Genomic DNA, 18,129 nt, shown 5'->3' with positions numbered 1-18,129 from the left:
AATAGGCAGGTGCATAAATAATGTGACTATTTATGTGATTTTGAACATTGAAATAATGTAAGCCAGGCCAGAGGAGAGGGTAATTCATTCTGTCTGTATTGTGTTAGAGCAAAATTTCTATTTTCCTGATTCTTCCTATGTGTCTATGAAATATTTGGGGTCACTTAAAGTGGAGGCCTAGAGGCATGGCTTTAAGTTAGGCAGTCTAGGGTAGGGGGTGCAGCTTTGAGGGGTGAATAAGTGTTGCTAGGGAGCAAAGAAATGAGGACAATCCAACACCAGGTAGAAATACAGATGTGTTCAGTGGAGGGCTGAGCAAAAAGAGTAGACAGAAAGACGAGTTGAGGCCTTTCTGTGTAGAAGGGCCTGAGCTCCTTTATCCCACAGACTTAAAATCAGAGTCTAAGTATTTTTGTTACACAAATGATATTCCTGGGTCTCCCCAGGTGGCGCAGTGGTTGAGCTATGGGCTGCAAAGCTGCCCGCAGCCTCTGCAGCACCGGTTCGATCCCTGGCAGCCAGCGAGGGTCCCACATGGCGCGCAGACCTCTCCTGTCTCGCCCACTGCTCCCCTCAGCAGTATATTTCGTCAGTCTGACTGTCCTGTCCCCACTCTGGCTCTGGTGAATTCTTCACCCTCCCGCGCTTCTGACTGTACCCAGTGCTTGTATAAATAAATAAATAAATAAATAAACAAACAAATAAATAAATAAATCTTTAAAAAAATGATATTTCTATGTAATACTATGGGAACACAGAAGCAAAACCTTTTGTTAAGCATATTAAAAACATATAGTAATGTTCTCATGGTTTTGCTCTCAAAAGTCACATTTTGGGAAAAGAGAATTTCCAATATTTTTCAGAGTGGTAAGAGGATTAGGTACCTTCCAATCTGGGCATGGCTAGTTCATTCCCTCTTCACAGACATTCTGTAAGGTCTCTGTGAGCAAGAGCCTGCTCTCTGCAACTCGCTGGGGACAGGCTTCGAGAATCACCTTCTGCCCAGTCCTGCATGCCCTGCGCGACATAATGTGACCTGAACAGCCTTTCTTGCCTGCTGCATAGAGGGTACAGTACCATATTCTTGTTTTAGATTCTTCTCTTAGACACTGTATATTTGCTTTACTGTTCTTTTATAAAATTATTCTGAAAAAAATTTAGGCACACAAATAGGAGGCAAGAAAAGTTCCAAGATTATATTCCTCAGCACCCCAGATGTTACTCTCTCCCCAGATGTGCATTTGCCACATGCTTTATCAGTTTCTCTTTCTGTGTTTATTTTATTCTGGGCTGAATTGTGACCCCTCCCCATCCTTTTTGAGACTTTAATTCCCAATATCTTAGAATGTGACTATATTGGGATATAGAGCCTATAAAAAGGCAATAAAAGTAAAATGCGGTGATTAGAGTGGGCCCTAATCCATTGTGACTGGCGTCCTTATAAGGGCACGTTAAGATATACAGACACCAGAGTGTGCTGCCACAGAGAGCAGGCACTGAGGATAGCAAAAGGGCAGCCACAGGCTGGGAGGGAGGAGAGCTGCCTCAGGAGAAACCTGGCCTGCTGCCACCCTGTTCTCAGACTCCCAGCCTCCTGAAATGCAAAGACGTATCAATAAATTTCTGTTGCTTAGCGCTCTGCCTATGGTATTTTGTTATGGCTTCTCTAACAAACCAATATTGATATTATATTTACTATATTGTATATATATGTATATTTCTGGGACATTTGATAGTATACAAATATAATGTTCTTTTATCTCTAAAAGCAAGTACATGCTTTCACAATGATTAGCTAAATCAGGAAATTAACATTGAGACAAAGCTATTAGCTGATTTACAAACTTTATTAATATTTTGTCAGTTGTCTTACACTGTGTATGTGAGAGAGAGAATAAAGAAGAATCACATCACATTTAATTGTCAAGGTTAAGACTCTTCTAATATAGAAGAATTCTTCATTTTTTGTTTTATGACCTTGGGATTTTTCAGAGTACAGGCTGTTTTTCTTGCAGATTGTCTCTGGGTTTGGGCTTATTTGAGTCTTCCTCCCTCGTGATTTGATTAAAACCTACTAGCATGGTCCAAAATTTTAGGAATATGACTTTTTTTCTGGACTGTATTAACATTCCAGGTTTGTGATTCAACTGTAAATGAGAAAACTGCAACTTTGTCTAAGGATCTCAATTAGTTTAGGAAAATCAATTCATTCAATTTTCAGACTTGTGTGATAGGTCTTCAATGCATCCACATGTGGAGGCACAAAGCATGTGCTTGTCCCATCACTGTGGTGTTAACTTTTTTTTAAAGATTTATTTATGCATACAAGAGCTGGGGTACAGGTCAGAGGTGTTTTTATATGGGTGGGGGTGGGGTGGGAGGATTCACCAGAGACAGCGTGGGGAACAGAACAGGCAGATCTACTGAAATACACTGTTGAGGGGAGCAGCGGGTGAGACAGGAGAGCTCTGCTGTGCCATGCTGGTAGCTCCCTGGCCAGCCGGGGATCCAGCTTGAGCTGCAGAGGCTGCAGACAGCTTCACAGTGCTGTGCTTAACCCCTTGCGCCAGCAAGGAGGCCCTCCCCCTTTGTATTAATTTGCATTTTGTCTGAAAGATACTTTGAGACTATGCAAATAAAGCAGCCAGATAAAAGATAGAAAGTCCAGCTGAATTTAAATTTCAAATATTTAACAGATATTTCTTTAAAACTCAAATTTATGGGGGTATCTTGCATTTTTAGTCACAAGATCTGGCAACCCTGTATGTAAATACCTTGTTTTTAAAGATTTTTAATTAATTAATTAAAAAAAAGATTTATTTATTTATGCAAACACTGGGTACAGTCAGAAGCGCGGGAGGGTAAGAGAATTCACCAGAGCCAGAGCGGGGAGCAGAGCAGGCAGAGTGATGAAGTGCACTGCTGAGGGGCGCAGCAGGCGGCAGGAGAGGTCTGCGCGCCATGTGGGACCCTCGCCCAGAGGCCGGGGATTGAACCGGCGCTGCAGAGGCTGCGGGCAGCTTCGCAACCCAGCGCTCAACTGCTGTGCCACTGGGGAGGCCCGAGTTCATCTTTTTTATGGCTGAGTAGTATTCCATTGTGTATATACACCACATCTTCTAATATCTTGTTCTTCATCCGACTTCACGCAGTTGTTTGATATCCTTTGGTGATTCTGAATCAATTTTCACTACGATTTTGCCAAATAGGTATTTTCTAACTCCATCATTCTTCCACGTTAGTTGGCATTCTATCTCCCTGTCTTTTTCATCCATTCTTTACAGTGCCCGACGCACCGTAAATGCTCAGAAGTTTGTTTCGTCAATGAATGAACAGACGGTCGCTTAGCCGGGGGCTTGGGCGCCACCAGCGGGGCCTGGCAGGGGGCTCGCCCTCCTCAGCCACTCCTGCCCGCCCCCAGGCCGCCGGTCCCCTTCTAGCTCCCAGCCCGGCTTCACCGGGTTTCGCTTACGTTTCACGAAGACAGCCCATTGGCTCCTTTAGCTCCAGCAGGCCCAACAGACAGCAAGTGGGGTGCGACAGGGACCAATGGGTGCCCCTGGGAGGCGGGGCCTGCCACGCGGGCCGCGGTATAACCGCGCAGCCCGCGCGCGCGCTTCTCTCCCGGCGCGGGCACCGGCGGGGGCCATGGCCGCCTCCTGTCTCGTGTCCACGTTGGTCACCCGGCTGCTCCGGCCCGCCCAGAGCTGCCGCGTCCGCCACCGCCCCTTCCACTTCTCGGCATTTCGGTAAAGAGGGTCGAGGAGCTGGGTCCACGCGAAGCGTCCAGGGGAGTCGAGGGAGGGGGCTGCCCGGGCCCCGGAGGGCCACCCCGGGACGACTCACCTGAGCATCCCCGTCCGGGCGACGTGGCGGCCGCAGCCCGCGCCCTGGGCGCCTGCCCGGCGGGGTGGGCTGGAGCCTGGCGCACGCCTCTTGGAGGGAAGCGCACTCTGGCGGCCCAGGGCGTCGCCCCGTCTCGGGGCCGGTGCGCTCGCTGGACAGGGCCCGCGGGGCCGAGCGAAGGCGCGGGCCGGCTCCGGCGCCGGCATGTGCGGGGGATGGCGCGCAGGCTGCTGGCCGGTACCTGCCGGCCGCCCTGGGCGGTCACGCCGAGAGTGGCCCTGGGAGAGCGGTGACGGCGATGGGGCGAGCGCGGGGAAGGGCTCCGAACGCGCATCTCGGCGAGCTGCCCCTCCCCGGGACCCTAGCGGCGCGGGGGGTTGGTGCAGTCTGATGAAATCCCGGGGTCGGCTTGCTCTGCGGGTGCTCGCGCTGCCCTCCGCCTCCGGGAGGTGGGTGTGGCTCGATGGGCTCCCCTGACTCCTCTGCTCCCCTGGAGAATTAAATGCGCTTTGATTCTGGCGCACCCGGAGCCGACTTGGTGCCAGCCTGAGGGAGCGGAGGTGATCTGGACCCGGGAGGGCGAGAAGGCCACCTCTTGGCTTTTTCATAGGGAGGTAATAGTGTTTCCTCGTCTCCCTGGACCTCAAACTTCCATTCTTAAATGTCTGTGATTTCTCTACCTAAATATGCACACCCTTGTCAGGTGTGCATATTTATATGCACATTCTTGTCAGGCTATGAGCCTTTAAATGACGAGAGACCTAAACCTTGTAATAGCAGCCCCTTCCTCTGAGGCTGTGCGAATTCAGGGCTGCTTTCTGTGCTTTGCTTAGTGGCACTCATTAGTTGTCAAAAGGCAGAACACGTGCGATTTCCATTCAGTGTAAAAATGAGAAGAGACCTTTCCAAGGTGCTTGGGAGAAGGTACGTTGATGTCTTCTTGAAAAAAGACTTGGGGAAGGAACATTCGAGGTTTATTTTGGTCTGATCCCTGCCTGCCTCTCCAACCCCATCTTGCTTGCATCACTTTCCAGGCATCACTCACTTTCCCCTTCCTGAGTCACATGCGTTTGTAGCTTTCATGATTGAGAAGAAATTTGTAAAGAGCATTAATTCTTTATCTAAAGAACAGGACCATTAACAAATGACCTCATTTCACTTTCTTTTCTGAGTGAGCAAGTAGGCTTTTCCACGTCTGTGAAGGCAATAGGTAGGTGCATTTGGTATTGTGGTTCTCATTTTTTTTTTTTTTTTTGGTGGTTAAGATTTTTATTTTATTTATACAAGAGCTGGGGTACAGGCCAGAGGTGTGGGAGGGTGAGAGGATTCACCAGAGACAGAGTGGGGAGCAGAACAGGCAGATGGACCTAAAACACTGGTGAGGAGAGCAGTGGTCGAGACAGGAGAGGTCTGCCGTGCCATGTGGGTATCTCCCTGGCCAGCCAGTAATCGAACCTGCGCTGCGGAGGCTGCAGACAGCTACATAGCGCTGCACTCAACCTGCTGCACTACCAGGGAGGCCCTGTGGTTCTCATGTATTGCTTTGAACACTGTTGGCTGGTAAATGTAAAACAAATATTTGTAAAATATGAGTCTGCATGTGTTCCTTTTTGGGATGGGATGTGAGGTTGTCGGCAACCTAAACCTCAGGGCTAGAGAGAGTCGTTGGGGGGGAGGCAGTGTATAGATAAAAAGTGTACTTTTTTTTTTTTTTTTTAATAGAGGCATGTTTTATTTATTTATTTATTCATCTGTTTGTTTTGTTTATACATGCACTGGGTACAGTCAGAAGCACGGGAGGGTGAGAGGATTCACCAGAGCCAGAGCGGGGAGCAGAGCAGGCAGAAGGACCGAAGTACACTGCTGAGGGGAGCAGCGGGCGGCAGGAGAGGTCTGCGCGCCATGTGGGACCCCCCTCCGGTGGCCGGGGAGCAGCCGGGGATCGAACCGGCGCTGCAGAGGCTGCTGGCAGCTTCGCAACCCAGCGCTCAACCGCTGCGCCACCGGGGAGGCCCTGTACTTTTTATCTATAAAGTTTGTGTTTGAATCTGGCTTCTGCCCTTCCTACTTTCTCTTTGTTTATAACAAGATGATTTAATACCCCAAGGTAACAGTAAAATAGTAGAGTAATACCCAGCGTTTACCTTTCCCATCTTTGTGTCTTCACTCACTAATATTTTTATTAAATAGTAGATAATTTTGCCAAATAATTTGATCATGAATTACAAAATGTATGTGATTGACTTTTCATGGAAAATTACAGTACTTTAAGTTTTTGAATTAGCAGGAGGGAAGTGAAGATGCTACTGACTAGGATTTCAGTTTTGAATTTTATTTGAAAAGTTTTCTTTATAGTCTGTTCATGGGATTTTAATGGGAATTGTTCTAAACACACCAGTATAAATATTAATTCCTAAGTAAGTGTTAACTAATAAGTTAATAAAATGTGAATTCTCTGTGGGATAGAGCTGAGTTTTCATTTCTGTTTATTTGGGGCTGACAGTTACTTTATCTGCCCTTTGGCAGAAATAATGTGAAGTTAGGTGATGACTGACTCCACTCCCTGTTTCGCATCTTGCGGGCATATAGGCAGAGGAGAGCTAAGATAGTTAGTTATATTATGAAAGATAATCATTGCATTGTGGCTTTGTTTTTGGTTCTTGTTACTTTTTGGCTTTTTTTTTTTTTTTTTTTAAGCAAATTGGCATAACATCCAGAACCTGCCTTTGCAACTTGGAACACTGAGTTCTCCCAAAACTTTGTGTCCTTAACTTTTTGGTATGTCATTCTCAGACCAAATGTGCTGCTACCATTTTCTCTGTTTGTTGTTGTCAAAAGAAACTTTTTAATGAAGTGCAATCTAAGTCCTTCTTAGTGAATATATATGCATATATTTCCTTATGAGTGTACCTAGATAAGTATATATTAAGCAGATATATGTGTATGTGTATATATATATATGTGTATGTATAAATTTAATCAACAGAAGAGGGTGAAAAATAATCTTATTGAATATATATGTCTGGCACCTTGTGTGATGTTTAATTCTGTATAAATGACTGTCCTAAGCCTTTTTAATTTTGTTAAATTTCAAAGGTCTAATTGGCTTTATTAACCAATTCATGAATGGGCAGCATTCTATCTGGCTAGTAGAAAGGCACAACAGTTATTCAAAATGAGGGTTGGTGGTTTTTTTTTTTTTTTTTTTGGTATCAGAAAGAGGTTGGGACAAGGTCATTAGCAGAAAGAAAAGGATTACTTCAGGCAAAGCCACTTTCCTATGGGGGAAAGGTAGAATGTCTTTGCTGCACAGATTACCTCCCTAGTGCTGATTAGGGAACTCCTGATTGATTGGTTTAATTTTCCACTTTTGGGAGAGGCTGAAACTACAACTAAGTTAGGTATTAAGTCTTCCTGGGCTCTGGCATGAACAACTCCATTTCGGGTTTCTTTCTTTCCTTTTTTTAACATTTCCCCTTAACACCCTTTGATCAAACTCTAATAGATTTGATCAAATTTTGAGGGATCAGTGCCACTCCTAGCTATTACTTCTCTGCCGATCCTCCTCCTTCCTTTGTGGTGGTCACAGGCCTTTTACATCACCTAAGGCCTTTTTAAGTCATCTTTCCTTCTGCATGTTCCTGTTTTGGGGATGTATTTCTGATTTGGTATTCCTGGTACTGATGTAGATCAGGAATGTTGCTAAGGATATTTGCATCTGTGAGCCCCACCAGATAACTCTAAACCTGAAATGGATTAGAAAATATTAACATGTTTTCAATACTTTAATGTGCCATAGGTACACATGAAATGTTATGTATTTTTGTGCTGTGCTAGTATCATTACATAAAATCTGGGTTAAAGTATTTGGTGTGCTATAAAAAAAATGATGTCTCAATACCTCACTAGATGTAAATACAGATTAATATAAGGTTTAGATTTATGATTACTGCATTATGGGGCCTTCCTCGTGGCCTAGGGGTTAAATCTCAACCCTTAACTACACTGAGCTCAATCCCCGGCCAGGGAGGTGACCCACATGGCACAACAGACCTCTCCTGTCTCACCCACTGCTCCCCTTGCCAGTGTATTTCAGTAAATCTGCCTGTTCTGTTACCCATTCTGGCTCTGGGGAATCCTCTCACCTCCCCTACTTTTGGCCTACACCCCAGTTCTTCTATGCACAAATAAAGTCTTTCAAAAAAAGCTTCCTGAGAGGAAAAAGCATACATTGCACAAAAAGGAAGAATGATGTAAAATATATATATATATATAAAATATATATAAAAGTTTTTAAAAGTTACTGCATTATGTCTAAGACATTGAGATTTAGAGTAGGTATGTAATCATAATGCAAATGAAAAGTAAGCATTTTGAAGGCTTAAGGAATGTGAAAGCTTTAAAATTTCATTTTAACTAACAGTCCTCTTTAGAATTAATCATAACTGACTTTCCAAGATGTCCAATACCTTGACCTTATCCTTAAGAATTAAATATGTTTTATAAGGGGAAATTGTTTCTATGTTTCAAACAGTTGTTTCATTGGTCTTGAAACTGGAGCATTCCTCAGGATGCCAAGGACAGAAATATAAAGAGAAAGAATTGCATTCAGGTTCAGTGGGATCCTTTTGCTTAAGGAACAGATGATTATCCATCTTTATTTATTTATTTTTTTAAAGATTTATTTATTAATTTATACAAGAACTGGGGTACAGGTCAGAAGCATGGGAGGGTGAGAGAATTCACCAGAGCCAGAGTGGGGAACAGAACAGGCAGACAGACCGAGGACATTGCTGAGAGGAGCAGCGAGCAAGGCAGGAGAGGTCTGCCGCGCCATGTGGGGTTCTCCCTGGCTGGCGGAGAATCAAACCGGTGCTTCAGAGACTTCAGACAGCTTCGCAGTGCGGCGCTCAACTGCTGCGTCACCAGGGAGGCCCGATTATCCATCTTTATTGGGAGCTTTATTATCAGGATATGTGTAGAAATAAGGTAACTAGGCATCTTCCACATTGGAACTCAGAAAGAGCTGCATAACCAGTTCTTACTGGGAAGAGTAGCCTTTCAGAGATCTGAACTGAAGGTTCTTCTAGATCATTCTGAGTTTTCCCATTGCCCCCGACACTCCCCAGCAATTTTCTCATCCTGTCTTCTACTGTGAATGTGACTACTATTCTGTTTGTTTCTGCATCTTTCTGTGTTATTTTCCTGCTGCTTCTATCAACAGGTCCTCTGTGGTTTCTAGTGTGTGCCTATGGGTCTAGGGTGTGAAGGAGAGAAGCTCTTCCTGGCCTATTTCACTACCATGGCTCCTGTTGTACTAAGCTTTTGTACTAGCTGGACTGTCAGCCAGCCTAGAAATTGTTGGCCTTGGCTTCAGATACTCCCTGGTTTGCTAGTTGTGGAGGGGATGCACAGCCACCTAGGAGATGGAGCTTTCTCTAGTGCCCCTCCCAACCCCTGTTATCAGGAAAGTTTTCCTTAGGAGGGGCTGAGGGGACAGTAGGCATTTGAAAGTTGACCTGTCCAATATGTTGTTGAATGGTTTAACTGCATAACAATTTACATATTTAAAAGCGGCATAAAAATTAAAAACAATATCTGAATGGACATTAACAATACGGATAAAACACAAACTACAAATGGTATGTAAGTAATAGAAAAAATGATTTAACCTTATAGTGATGAGGGGACAAAGAAATGCAATTTAAAACAATGGTTTTATTTATTTATTTTTTTGCCTGTCAATTTGTCAGCGATCAGGAGGCATTCAGGAGAATATGAGACCCCACTTTGCCTAGTACTAGTTGTTAGTTACTTAAACCTTCTGAGCTTCAGATTGGTGATTGTAACTATTTCATATCAACATGTAATCTAAATATGTAGCTGGATACAAATTTACTACCTTAAACATGTCCTTCAGATTTCAGTCTTCTCCTAGGTTCACCACCATGCATTTTAATCTAACTTTTTTCAGTTTAGAGTTTTTAATATTGCTTTGCAGCCTGATCTTTACTTTTTTTTTTTTTTTTAAGATTTATTTATTTATACATACAAGAGCTGGGGTACAGGCCAGACATGCGGGGGGTGAGAGGATTCACCAGAGACAGAGTGGGGAACAGAATGGGCAGATTCATTGAAATACACTGCTGAGGGGAGCAGCGGGCGAGTCAGGAGAGGTCTGCTGCGCCATGTGGGTTAGCTCCTTGGCCGGCTGGGGATCGAACTCGTGCTGCAGAGGCTGTGGATTGCTTCATAGTGCGGTGCTTAACCCTTTGCGCCACCAGGGAGGCCCCTGATCTTTACTTTTTTACTGAAATTTAAGCTATTTCCCTTCTGCAGGAATGAAGCCATTGTCATTTCTGGAAGGAAACTTGCCCAGCAGATCAAGCAGGAAGTGCAACAGGAGGTGGAGCAATGGGTGGCAGCGGGCAACAGGCGGCCTCACCTGAGTGTGGTTCTGGTTGGTGAGAATCCTGCCAGCCACTCCTATGTCCTCAACAAAACCAGGGCTGCTGCAGATGTGGGTAGGTGTCACTCCCGGACCCTCACTGCTGTTGAGGCTTACCTGAGGGAAATTCCATTGTAATTATTTCTTTTTCTGATAAGAAAACCCAAGTAGAAGAGACTAATGTGATTGAACTGTATGCAAAACTTGGAAGAGATCAGACTATCTATTGGGGAGGCTTACAAATTAGGGCAGAGGAGATAAGACTGATCTCAGTATATTCTGGAACGTAAGGTAAATTCTGTTAGTCTTAACATTTGACAGGCGGCACAGTTCACATTTGCTTTCCTAGATCAATAATGAAAGTCACTGAGTGGGATGTTTGGTCATTTGCTGTTTTGTTTAAGGCGTGGGTATCTGGGGGAATACTGAGCAGATCTCAGTGATGTAACCTAGAACACAGCCAGAGGTGTGAAGGAAATGACTCTGGCTTTTGAGAAATAGCTTTCAATTTCTTTACCAACTTTCGTAAGCCAGTTAAATCATGGAGTTGGAAGTGGCTGGAGTTTTTGAATGCAGGAGACTTAGGTCTGGGTATAGCGAGGTTTATGTTCTGGGTCTCACTGCAGACTCTGGGAGACAGTGGCCAGAGGTCGGTGGACTCAGCTGTGCCTGTTCATCCAAGTCAATGGTATGAGCACTAGGTGTCCTTCCCTTTTGAATGGCTGTGACGCCAATGGTGTGGCTGGGCAGAGTTACTGAACTGTATGTCCTTGATACATGCTAATCACCACTGAGGACTGAGGCCTCCTGCCCTTTCATTGAAAAACCTTTAGAACCTCTAGAAAAATAGCAGGCTGTGGCTTTCTAAGACATTGGGAGGTGCCATGGTGCAGTGGGAAGAACTGTAGACTTTGGAACTAGAAAGACAGGCTTCAGTACTAGCTGGTTTGTGTTTCAGTTTTGCTGAGTCTCAGTCTCCTTGTCTATAAAATGAGATTAATGAGGACTGCATAGAATAATGTATAGAAGCTGTCATGCTAGTATTCTCTAGTGTATAAACTTGAGAAGTTACTTTTTTAGGTTCCTTGTGGATTTATTCAAGCTTTTCAGCTACCAGGGTGGGTGTGATGGTAGACGACCGTGGCAGGTAATAGCATTGCTCACTAATTCTGGAATTTTTTTTCCTTTAACTGAAATTTTCTTGTAGGGATCAACAGTGAGACAATTGTGAAGCCAGCTTCAATTTCAGAGGATGAACTATTGAATTTAATTAATAAACTAAATAATGATGATAATGTAGATGGCCTCCTTGTTCAGCTGCCTCTTCCAGGTGAGTATTACTCATTGATTTGGTTTTTAGATCTTGTTATAGAAGACAGTGGAGGGAAGCATTATGAGAGGATGTTGCCTTTGATTCTGGCATTCGGCTTTGCTTGATGTGGGGATCCTACTGTGTAGATGACGAAGTAAATCATGGAGGCGAGTGTAGAAGGGGAGTAAGTTGTTGGGACAAGTGAGTAAGTGGGAGTCAAACTGTGCTAACTGTTCACTACGGTGTCTTTAAGGTCTCTGCTCTTTTTCAGAGCACATTGATGAGAGAAAGATCTGTAATGCTGTTTCTCCAGACAAGGATGTTGATGGCTTTCATGTGATTAACGTTGGGAGAATGTGTTTGGACCAGTATTCCATGTTACCGGCTACCCCGTGGGGTGTGTGGGAAATTATTAAGCGAACCGGTAAGTATATACATGTCTGTCAGTGTTATAAAAGTGATGCTTGCAGATGGTAAGGTCAGATGGTAGCCAAGAGTGGAAGCTCCTACCTCTCAACCTGTAGACTTACTCCCCCGAGCTTCTTTTTCAAGGCAGGTGCCTAAAAGTTTTTTTGCTGTTTAGTCCAGAAGTCTCCATGAAGAAAACTTAAGCTTTAATGGTGGTGATTGTGCACATTCATATACTGTTTTGTAGCTTACTTGGTGCTTTTCTAGTTTTGTTTTAGACCTCACTGTGGGTAGCAAGTGATAGTCCCATTGACCAAGGAAGGCAGTGTGCTTAGTGACTTCCTTCATTATCAGACTTAGGTTCCTCTCCTCAGTCAGGCCATCTGCCTTCCTTTTCCTTTGGAGCTCATTCCAAGACAGTCTAGCACTGCTTTTAATACAAATATCTATTTTTCCACAGGCATTCCAACCCTAGGAAAGAATGTGGTTGTAGCTGGACGGTCGAAAAATGTTGGAATGCCCATCGCAATGTTACTGCACACTGATGGAGCCCATGAACGACCTGGAGGTAAGGAAACTAGGAAACTGCTTTCAGGAGAGTGGCCTGTTCTCTACTATGCCAACTACAGAGGCTGTCCTCTGACTATTAACCTTATTATAAACTTTGTATTTGTTGTAATTTTTAAAAAATATTTATTTATGCATACAAAAACTGGGGTACAGGCCAGAGGTGTGTGTGTGGGGTAGGGGGTGGAGAGGATTCACCAGAGACAGAGTGGGAAACAACAGGCAGATTGACTGAAATACACTGCTGAGGGGAAGCAGCGGGTGAGGCAGGAGAGGTCTATGCGCCATGTGGGTTGCTCTCTGGTTGGGATCGAACTCGTGCTGCAGTGGCCGGCGATCTCTTGATTGTGCTATGTCTTTTTTTTTTTTTTTTTTGTGGGACCCTCGCCGGTGGCCGGGAATCGAACTGGCGCTGCAGAGGCTGCGGGCAGCCTTGCAACCCAGCGCTCAACCGCTGTGCCATCAGGGGAGGCCCTGTGCTGTGTCTTTAACCCCTGTGCCACCAAGGCGGCCCTGTTGTAATTTTGTTAACAGATATTTAGGGAGTAATTTTTGTAGATTACGCGGTATTCGGTATCGCTTGAGTTTTTTTTTGATTCACTGACTCATTATGGAACTAGTTCAGAAATTGATACACCTCAGAAGTAAATTTGGTTTTGAGTATAAACTTGCTTGTAGGCAGTTAGAGATTTTCAGTAGTGGCTTGGAGAGCTGGAACTAAAAGCAGTGTTTATTCAAAGTGGTGTCCCATTCTTTATCATTTGGTATAAAAAAAAAAATCTTAGGCCATTCCAAAGGATTGAATTGATATGACTGCCATCTGTCATGTCAAGTTCTGTAATTTGCAAATGAGCCTCATAAATCAAGAGTTATCACACGTGGTTATTGTAATATTGTTGCGTCGGGCAACACCACACTGATAAAGAGACAGTAGTTGTGGAGCAGGCTACATAATGCAGATTACTGCTGAAGAGCAAGATCCTGGCTGTTTTTATTGATAGAATAATCATACAGCATCAGTTACGTGGGTTAGGAGGACAAAGAAAAAAGGATGGGGTGAAACTAAGGAATGTCAGCTAGGGTTTCGGGGGGACATGAGTCTGCTGACCAGATAATTCTTATCTGCTTGGCGACCAAGTGTTGTAATTGAAACCAGACCCCAGACCCCCAGCCACGGTCCTAATCTGATCAACAAGGCATTCCACTGATCAGCTTTCTAGGGTCCCTTGTCATACATCGGTCCTCGGCCCCCTGGGTGTACCCGGTCATACCTCATGATGTGTGACTTCGGAGTAAGTTTATGCATGCGTCATCAGCACCCCCCCTCCCCCAGGCATTACCAGTCATACCTCTTGATGCATACCCTTTCCAGGGTGATCAAGCTTTCTACTCTTGATTGATTTGAAAGGCACCTTTTAAGATTTTGCTCCTATGGCTGATTGACGGGTCCTGAAGGCAATTCTGACCTTGTATAGGAATGTAGAACTGCAGATAGCCATAGTGGAGGCCGAACAGGCTGCTTAAGTTTAGCAGACCCACATAATATGAACACAATGATTACATTACAAGTACAAAATTGTGTTTCCAGATGTCTTTTATTTTATTTTTTTAAAGATTTATTTATTTATTTATACAGGCACAGGGTACAGTCAGAAGTGCGGGAGGGTGAGAGAATTCACCAGAGCCAGAGGGGAGAGCAGAGCAGGCAGAATGATGAAGTACACTGCTGAGGGGAGCAGCGGGCGGCAGGAGAGGTCTGCATGCCATGTGGAACCCTCGCCCGGTGGCCGGGGATCAAACCGGCGCTGCAGAAGCTGCAGGCAGCTTCGCAACCCAGCGCTCAACTGCTGCGCCACCGGGGAGGCCCCAAATCATGTATTCATTTTTAAAAAGTAAATGATAATTAGCTGTCCAGAAAATAAGCACATGAAGTAAGTCAGTTATTTTTTTCAGAGAGGTTGGCTTTCTACAATTGTTTGACTAGTTGAGGCCTAATCCAATCCAACTTTGAAATAAAAACATTTATTTTTTGTGACTTGCAGGTGATGCCACTGTTACAATATCTCATCGATACACGCCCAAAGAGCAGCTGAAGAAACATACAATTCTTGCAGATATTGTAATCTCTGCTGCAGGTAAGGCTGACTCAGGAGGACGGACGGCCTCAGAAGAGAGAGGATGGTCCTCTTGTCTTTTTTTAAAAAAGATTTATTTATTGGGGCCCCCAATGGCAAATGTGGTTAAACACTGCACTGTGAAGCAATCCGCAGCCTCTGCAGCTCAAGTTCGATCCCTGGCCAGCCAGAGAGCAACCCACATGGTGCAGCAGACCTCTCCTGCCTTGCCCGCTCCTCCCCTAAGCAGTGTATTTCAGCCAGTCTTCCTGTTCTGTTCCCCACTCTGTCTCTGGTGAATCCTCTCACCTCCCGCATCTCTGGCCTATACTCCAGCTTTTGTATGCATAAATAAATAAATCTTTAAAAAAAAGCTGCCTGCAGCCTTTGCAGCACCGGTTCGATCCCTGGCTGCTCCCGGGCCACCAGAGGAGGGTCCCACATGGCGCGCAGACCTCTCCTGCCACCCGCTGCTCCCCTCAGCAGTGTGCTTCGGTCCTTCTGCCTGCTCTGCTCCCTGTCTGGCTCTGGTGAATTCTCTCACCCTCCCGCGCTTCTGACTATACCCAGTGCTTGTATAAACAAACAAACAAACAAATAAATAAATAAATAAAAATAAATCTTTAAAAAAAAATAAAAAATTGTAAGTAAATCTTTAAAAAAAGATTTATGAATAAATCTTTTAAAAATATTTATTTATTTATGCATACAAGAACTGGAGTACAGGCCAGAGATGTGAGGGGCGAAAGGATTCACCAGAGACAGAGTGGGGAACAGAACAGGCAGACTGAAATATACTGCTGAGGGGAGCAGTGTGCGAGTCAGGAGAGATGTGCTGCGTCATGTGGGTAGCTCCCTAGCTGGGGATTGAATTCGTGCTGTAGTGGCTGCGGGTATCTTCATAGGTTGCATCTTAACCCCTTGTACCACCAGGGAGGCCCTGGACCCCTTGTCTTAGAGCTTGCCTGCCTCACTGCCATTCCATTCACCATTCCCCTAGGAATGATACTGTGAACTGCCTACAAAGATGGGCAGTGGTTGTGGATGAAATACTGGTTTCTGGCATTACATTGTAGACTTGATGGGTAAATATTATTTGTAAAGCCTCAAAATATTTATTATAGGAAGTTTAAATGATTCCTTGATTAATAGTTTTTGTAAAACAAGCTAATTCTTCCAGAGTTCTTGAAATTAAAATTAAATAAGAATCTGACAGGTGATATTTTCTTTTCAATTCTCAATTGATCACTCCTGTTTCCATCTCTAGGCATTCCAAATCTGATCACTGCAGATATGATTAAGGAAGGAGCCACTGTCATTGATGTGGGAATAAACAGAGTTCAAGATCCCATAACTGCTAAACCCAAGTTGGTAGGAGATGTGGATTTTGAAGGTAATGAAGTTTTTGAAAATATAAAACCAGTAACTACTACTTAAGTGGACATTTTAGGACACATCATTTACTTCTTCTTTAGCTTGTAAACTTACGTTACCTTGTTAGGGCATTTAAAATGTTTTTGAAGATTTGTTTATTTATGCATACAAGAACTGGGCTACGGCCTAGAGGTGCGGGGTGGTGAGAGGATTCACCAGAGACAGAGTGGGGAACAGAACAGGCAGACTGACTGAAATACACTGCTGAGGGGAGCAGTGGGTGAGCCAGGAGAGGTCTGCTGCACCATGTGGGTAGCTCCCTGGCCGACCAGGGATTGAACTTGTGCTGCAGAGGCTGCGGATAACTTCACAGTGCTGTGCTTAATCCCTCACGCTACCAGGGAGGCCCCCCCAAAAAACATATTCTTGACATTTTGGAATATGCTAGATCTCTCCTCAGTTCACATGTGTATTTGAATAATTGTTGATAATCTATTTCTAATTTTCTGTTTCTATTGAACAGACCCAAGCCTAGACTAGCCAGGTATTTTTCCTTTAAGATTGGGTTTACAAAACCTTACTTCTTTCCAGAAAATTACTTTGCTTGGTGCTTTGGGCAAACTGTATAGTTAAATATAATAAATGGAGTAAAATTAAGAAAAGTTGTAGGCAGAATTGAGGTAGTGCTGTTTCTTTGAATGCTTCTCCCATGATCTGTTAAAATACTTAGATTTCCTTTCCCTGTCTTGTTTCTATGTAGAAGTCAGGAAGAAAGCTGGTTACATCACGCCGGTGCCTGGAGGTGTTGGCCCCATGACAGTGGCGATGCTAATGAAAAATACCATTATTGCTGCCAAAAAAGTGCTGAGGCTTGAAGAGAGAGAAGCACTTAAATCTAAGGAGCTTGGAGTGGCAACTAATTAACTGTTTTGTCTTCTGTGTCATGAACTGCACTTCAAGCCAGTTCAAGCAGCAAAACAGGTCAATAGAGATGCAATATTTTTTATTTATTCTAACTGAAATGGTTTAAAATGCGTTGTATTTATTGAAAACTTAAGTGGGTGGGCGTTTGTGCACATGGCTCTGCAGTACCTCACCAGGGAGCACCCGACATGCGGGTCATGCCATCTAGCTTCCTGAAGCCATTAATCTAATGATTAACCTGGGGACATCATTACATTGCAAATGGATGCTTAACTTTGTCAAGCCACTTCAGTTAAAATTGCCTTTTTCTAGGATTGCATTTCCCAAGTGCTATTCCAATTAGTTGATGCTCACTTTAGGTTCACAACCTTTTGAGTTCAACTAGTCAAACCAAAGGAAAAATGTTACAAGAGGAAATTAGGGAAAAGGTAACAAGAAAGAAACATGGTGATTCGGTGGAAAATAAAATTTTGATAACCAGAGGAAAAAGTACATGTTCATAGTATGTAAGCTATCATTTCATGGCTTAGTCATTGGGAAAATGTTTAAAGTTGTTCCATTTGCTATTAGCCCTTGGTTTATGTATCTCACCATTTCATGAGGTCTCATTTCAGTTTTCTAGGATTGAAGTCTCATTTTATAAATTATTCACGTGTATTGTCACATTTGACTTTTCTTATCTCCTCAGACTTCATTGTCACATTTTTGTATCGTTGGAGGTGTCTATGGTTTCTTTGGTATATCTTGAAGCCTATTTTTGAAAAACAAAACTTGGCTTGATATAATCATTAGGGCAGCTTGTATAAGTATGCAACTTACTTTTCCACCAAAGAATTGTCAGCAGCTGCCTGCTTTTCTCTGATGCATCTGTTGGCTTCTCCCACCCCCAGCCCCATAAGTTTTTTGAGAGCTTGAGTTAATACTGAATCTAATCAGACTTTCTGATTAAAGTTTTGTTTTTTTAAATAAAATACTTTTCACAAGTGTGGGATGAGTTTCTGAAATACTGTATCTTTCTGCTGCTATTTTAGTTGTGATTTTTACCACAGTTAATTGTTCTCATTGGATATAATCAATTTAGGTGTTTCTGTAGTTGGTAGCATCCAATTCTATGCCTTAACAAATTGGTTTAAAGA

The 18,129-nt window shown here is 43.8% G+C and overlaps 1 protein-coding gene across 1 annotated transcript; it reads left to right on the top strand.

The window, feature by feature from the left end:
* Nucleotides 1-3,648: 3,648 nt before the first annotated feature.
* Nucleotides 3,649-16,993, top strand: MTHFD2 (methylenetetrahydrofolate dehydrogenase (NADP+ dependent) 2, methenyltetrahydrofolate cyclohydrolase; the record flags this gene model as incomplete). The annotated part of the gene is made up of 8 exons (XM_084234600.1): nt 3,649-3,749; nt 10,186-10,370; nt 11,502-11,624; nt 11,878-12,030; nt 12,475-12,582; nt 14,624-14,716; nt 15,963-16,088; nt 16,830-16,993. 8 exons carry the CDS (start codon nt 3,649-3,651, stop codon nt 16,991-16,993), a joined length of 1,053 nt encoding a protein of 350 aa, XP_084090726.1.
* Between the last annotated feature and the right edge of the window lie 1,136 nt (nt 16,994-18,129).

The sequence above is a fragment of the Talpa europaea genome, assembly GCF_964194135.1.
Source record: "Talpa europaea genome assembly, chromosome: 6".
In the NCBI taxonomy this organism is placed as follows: domain Eukaryota; kingdom Metazoa; phylum Chordata; class Mammalia; order Eulipotyphla; family Talpidae; genus Talpa; species Talpa europaea.
Note: the sequence above shows the minus strand (reverse complement) of the source record. Positions and strands in the feature narration are given on the sequence as shown.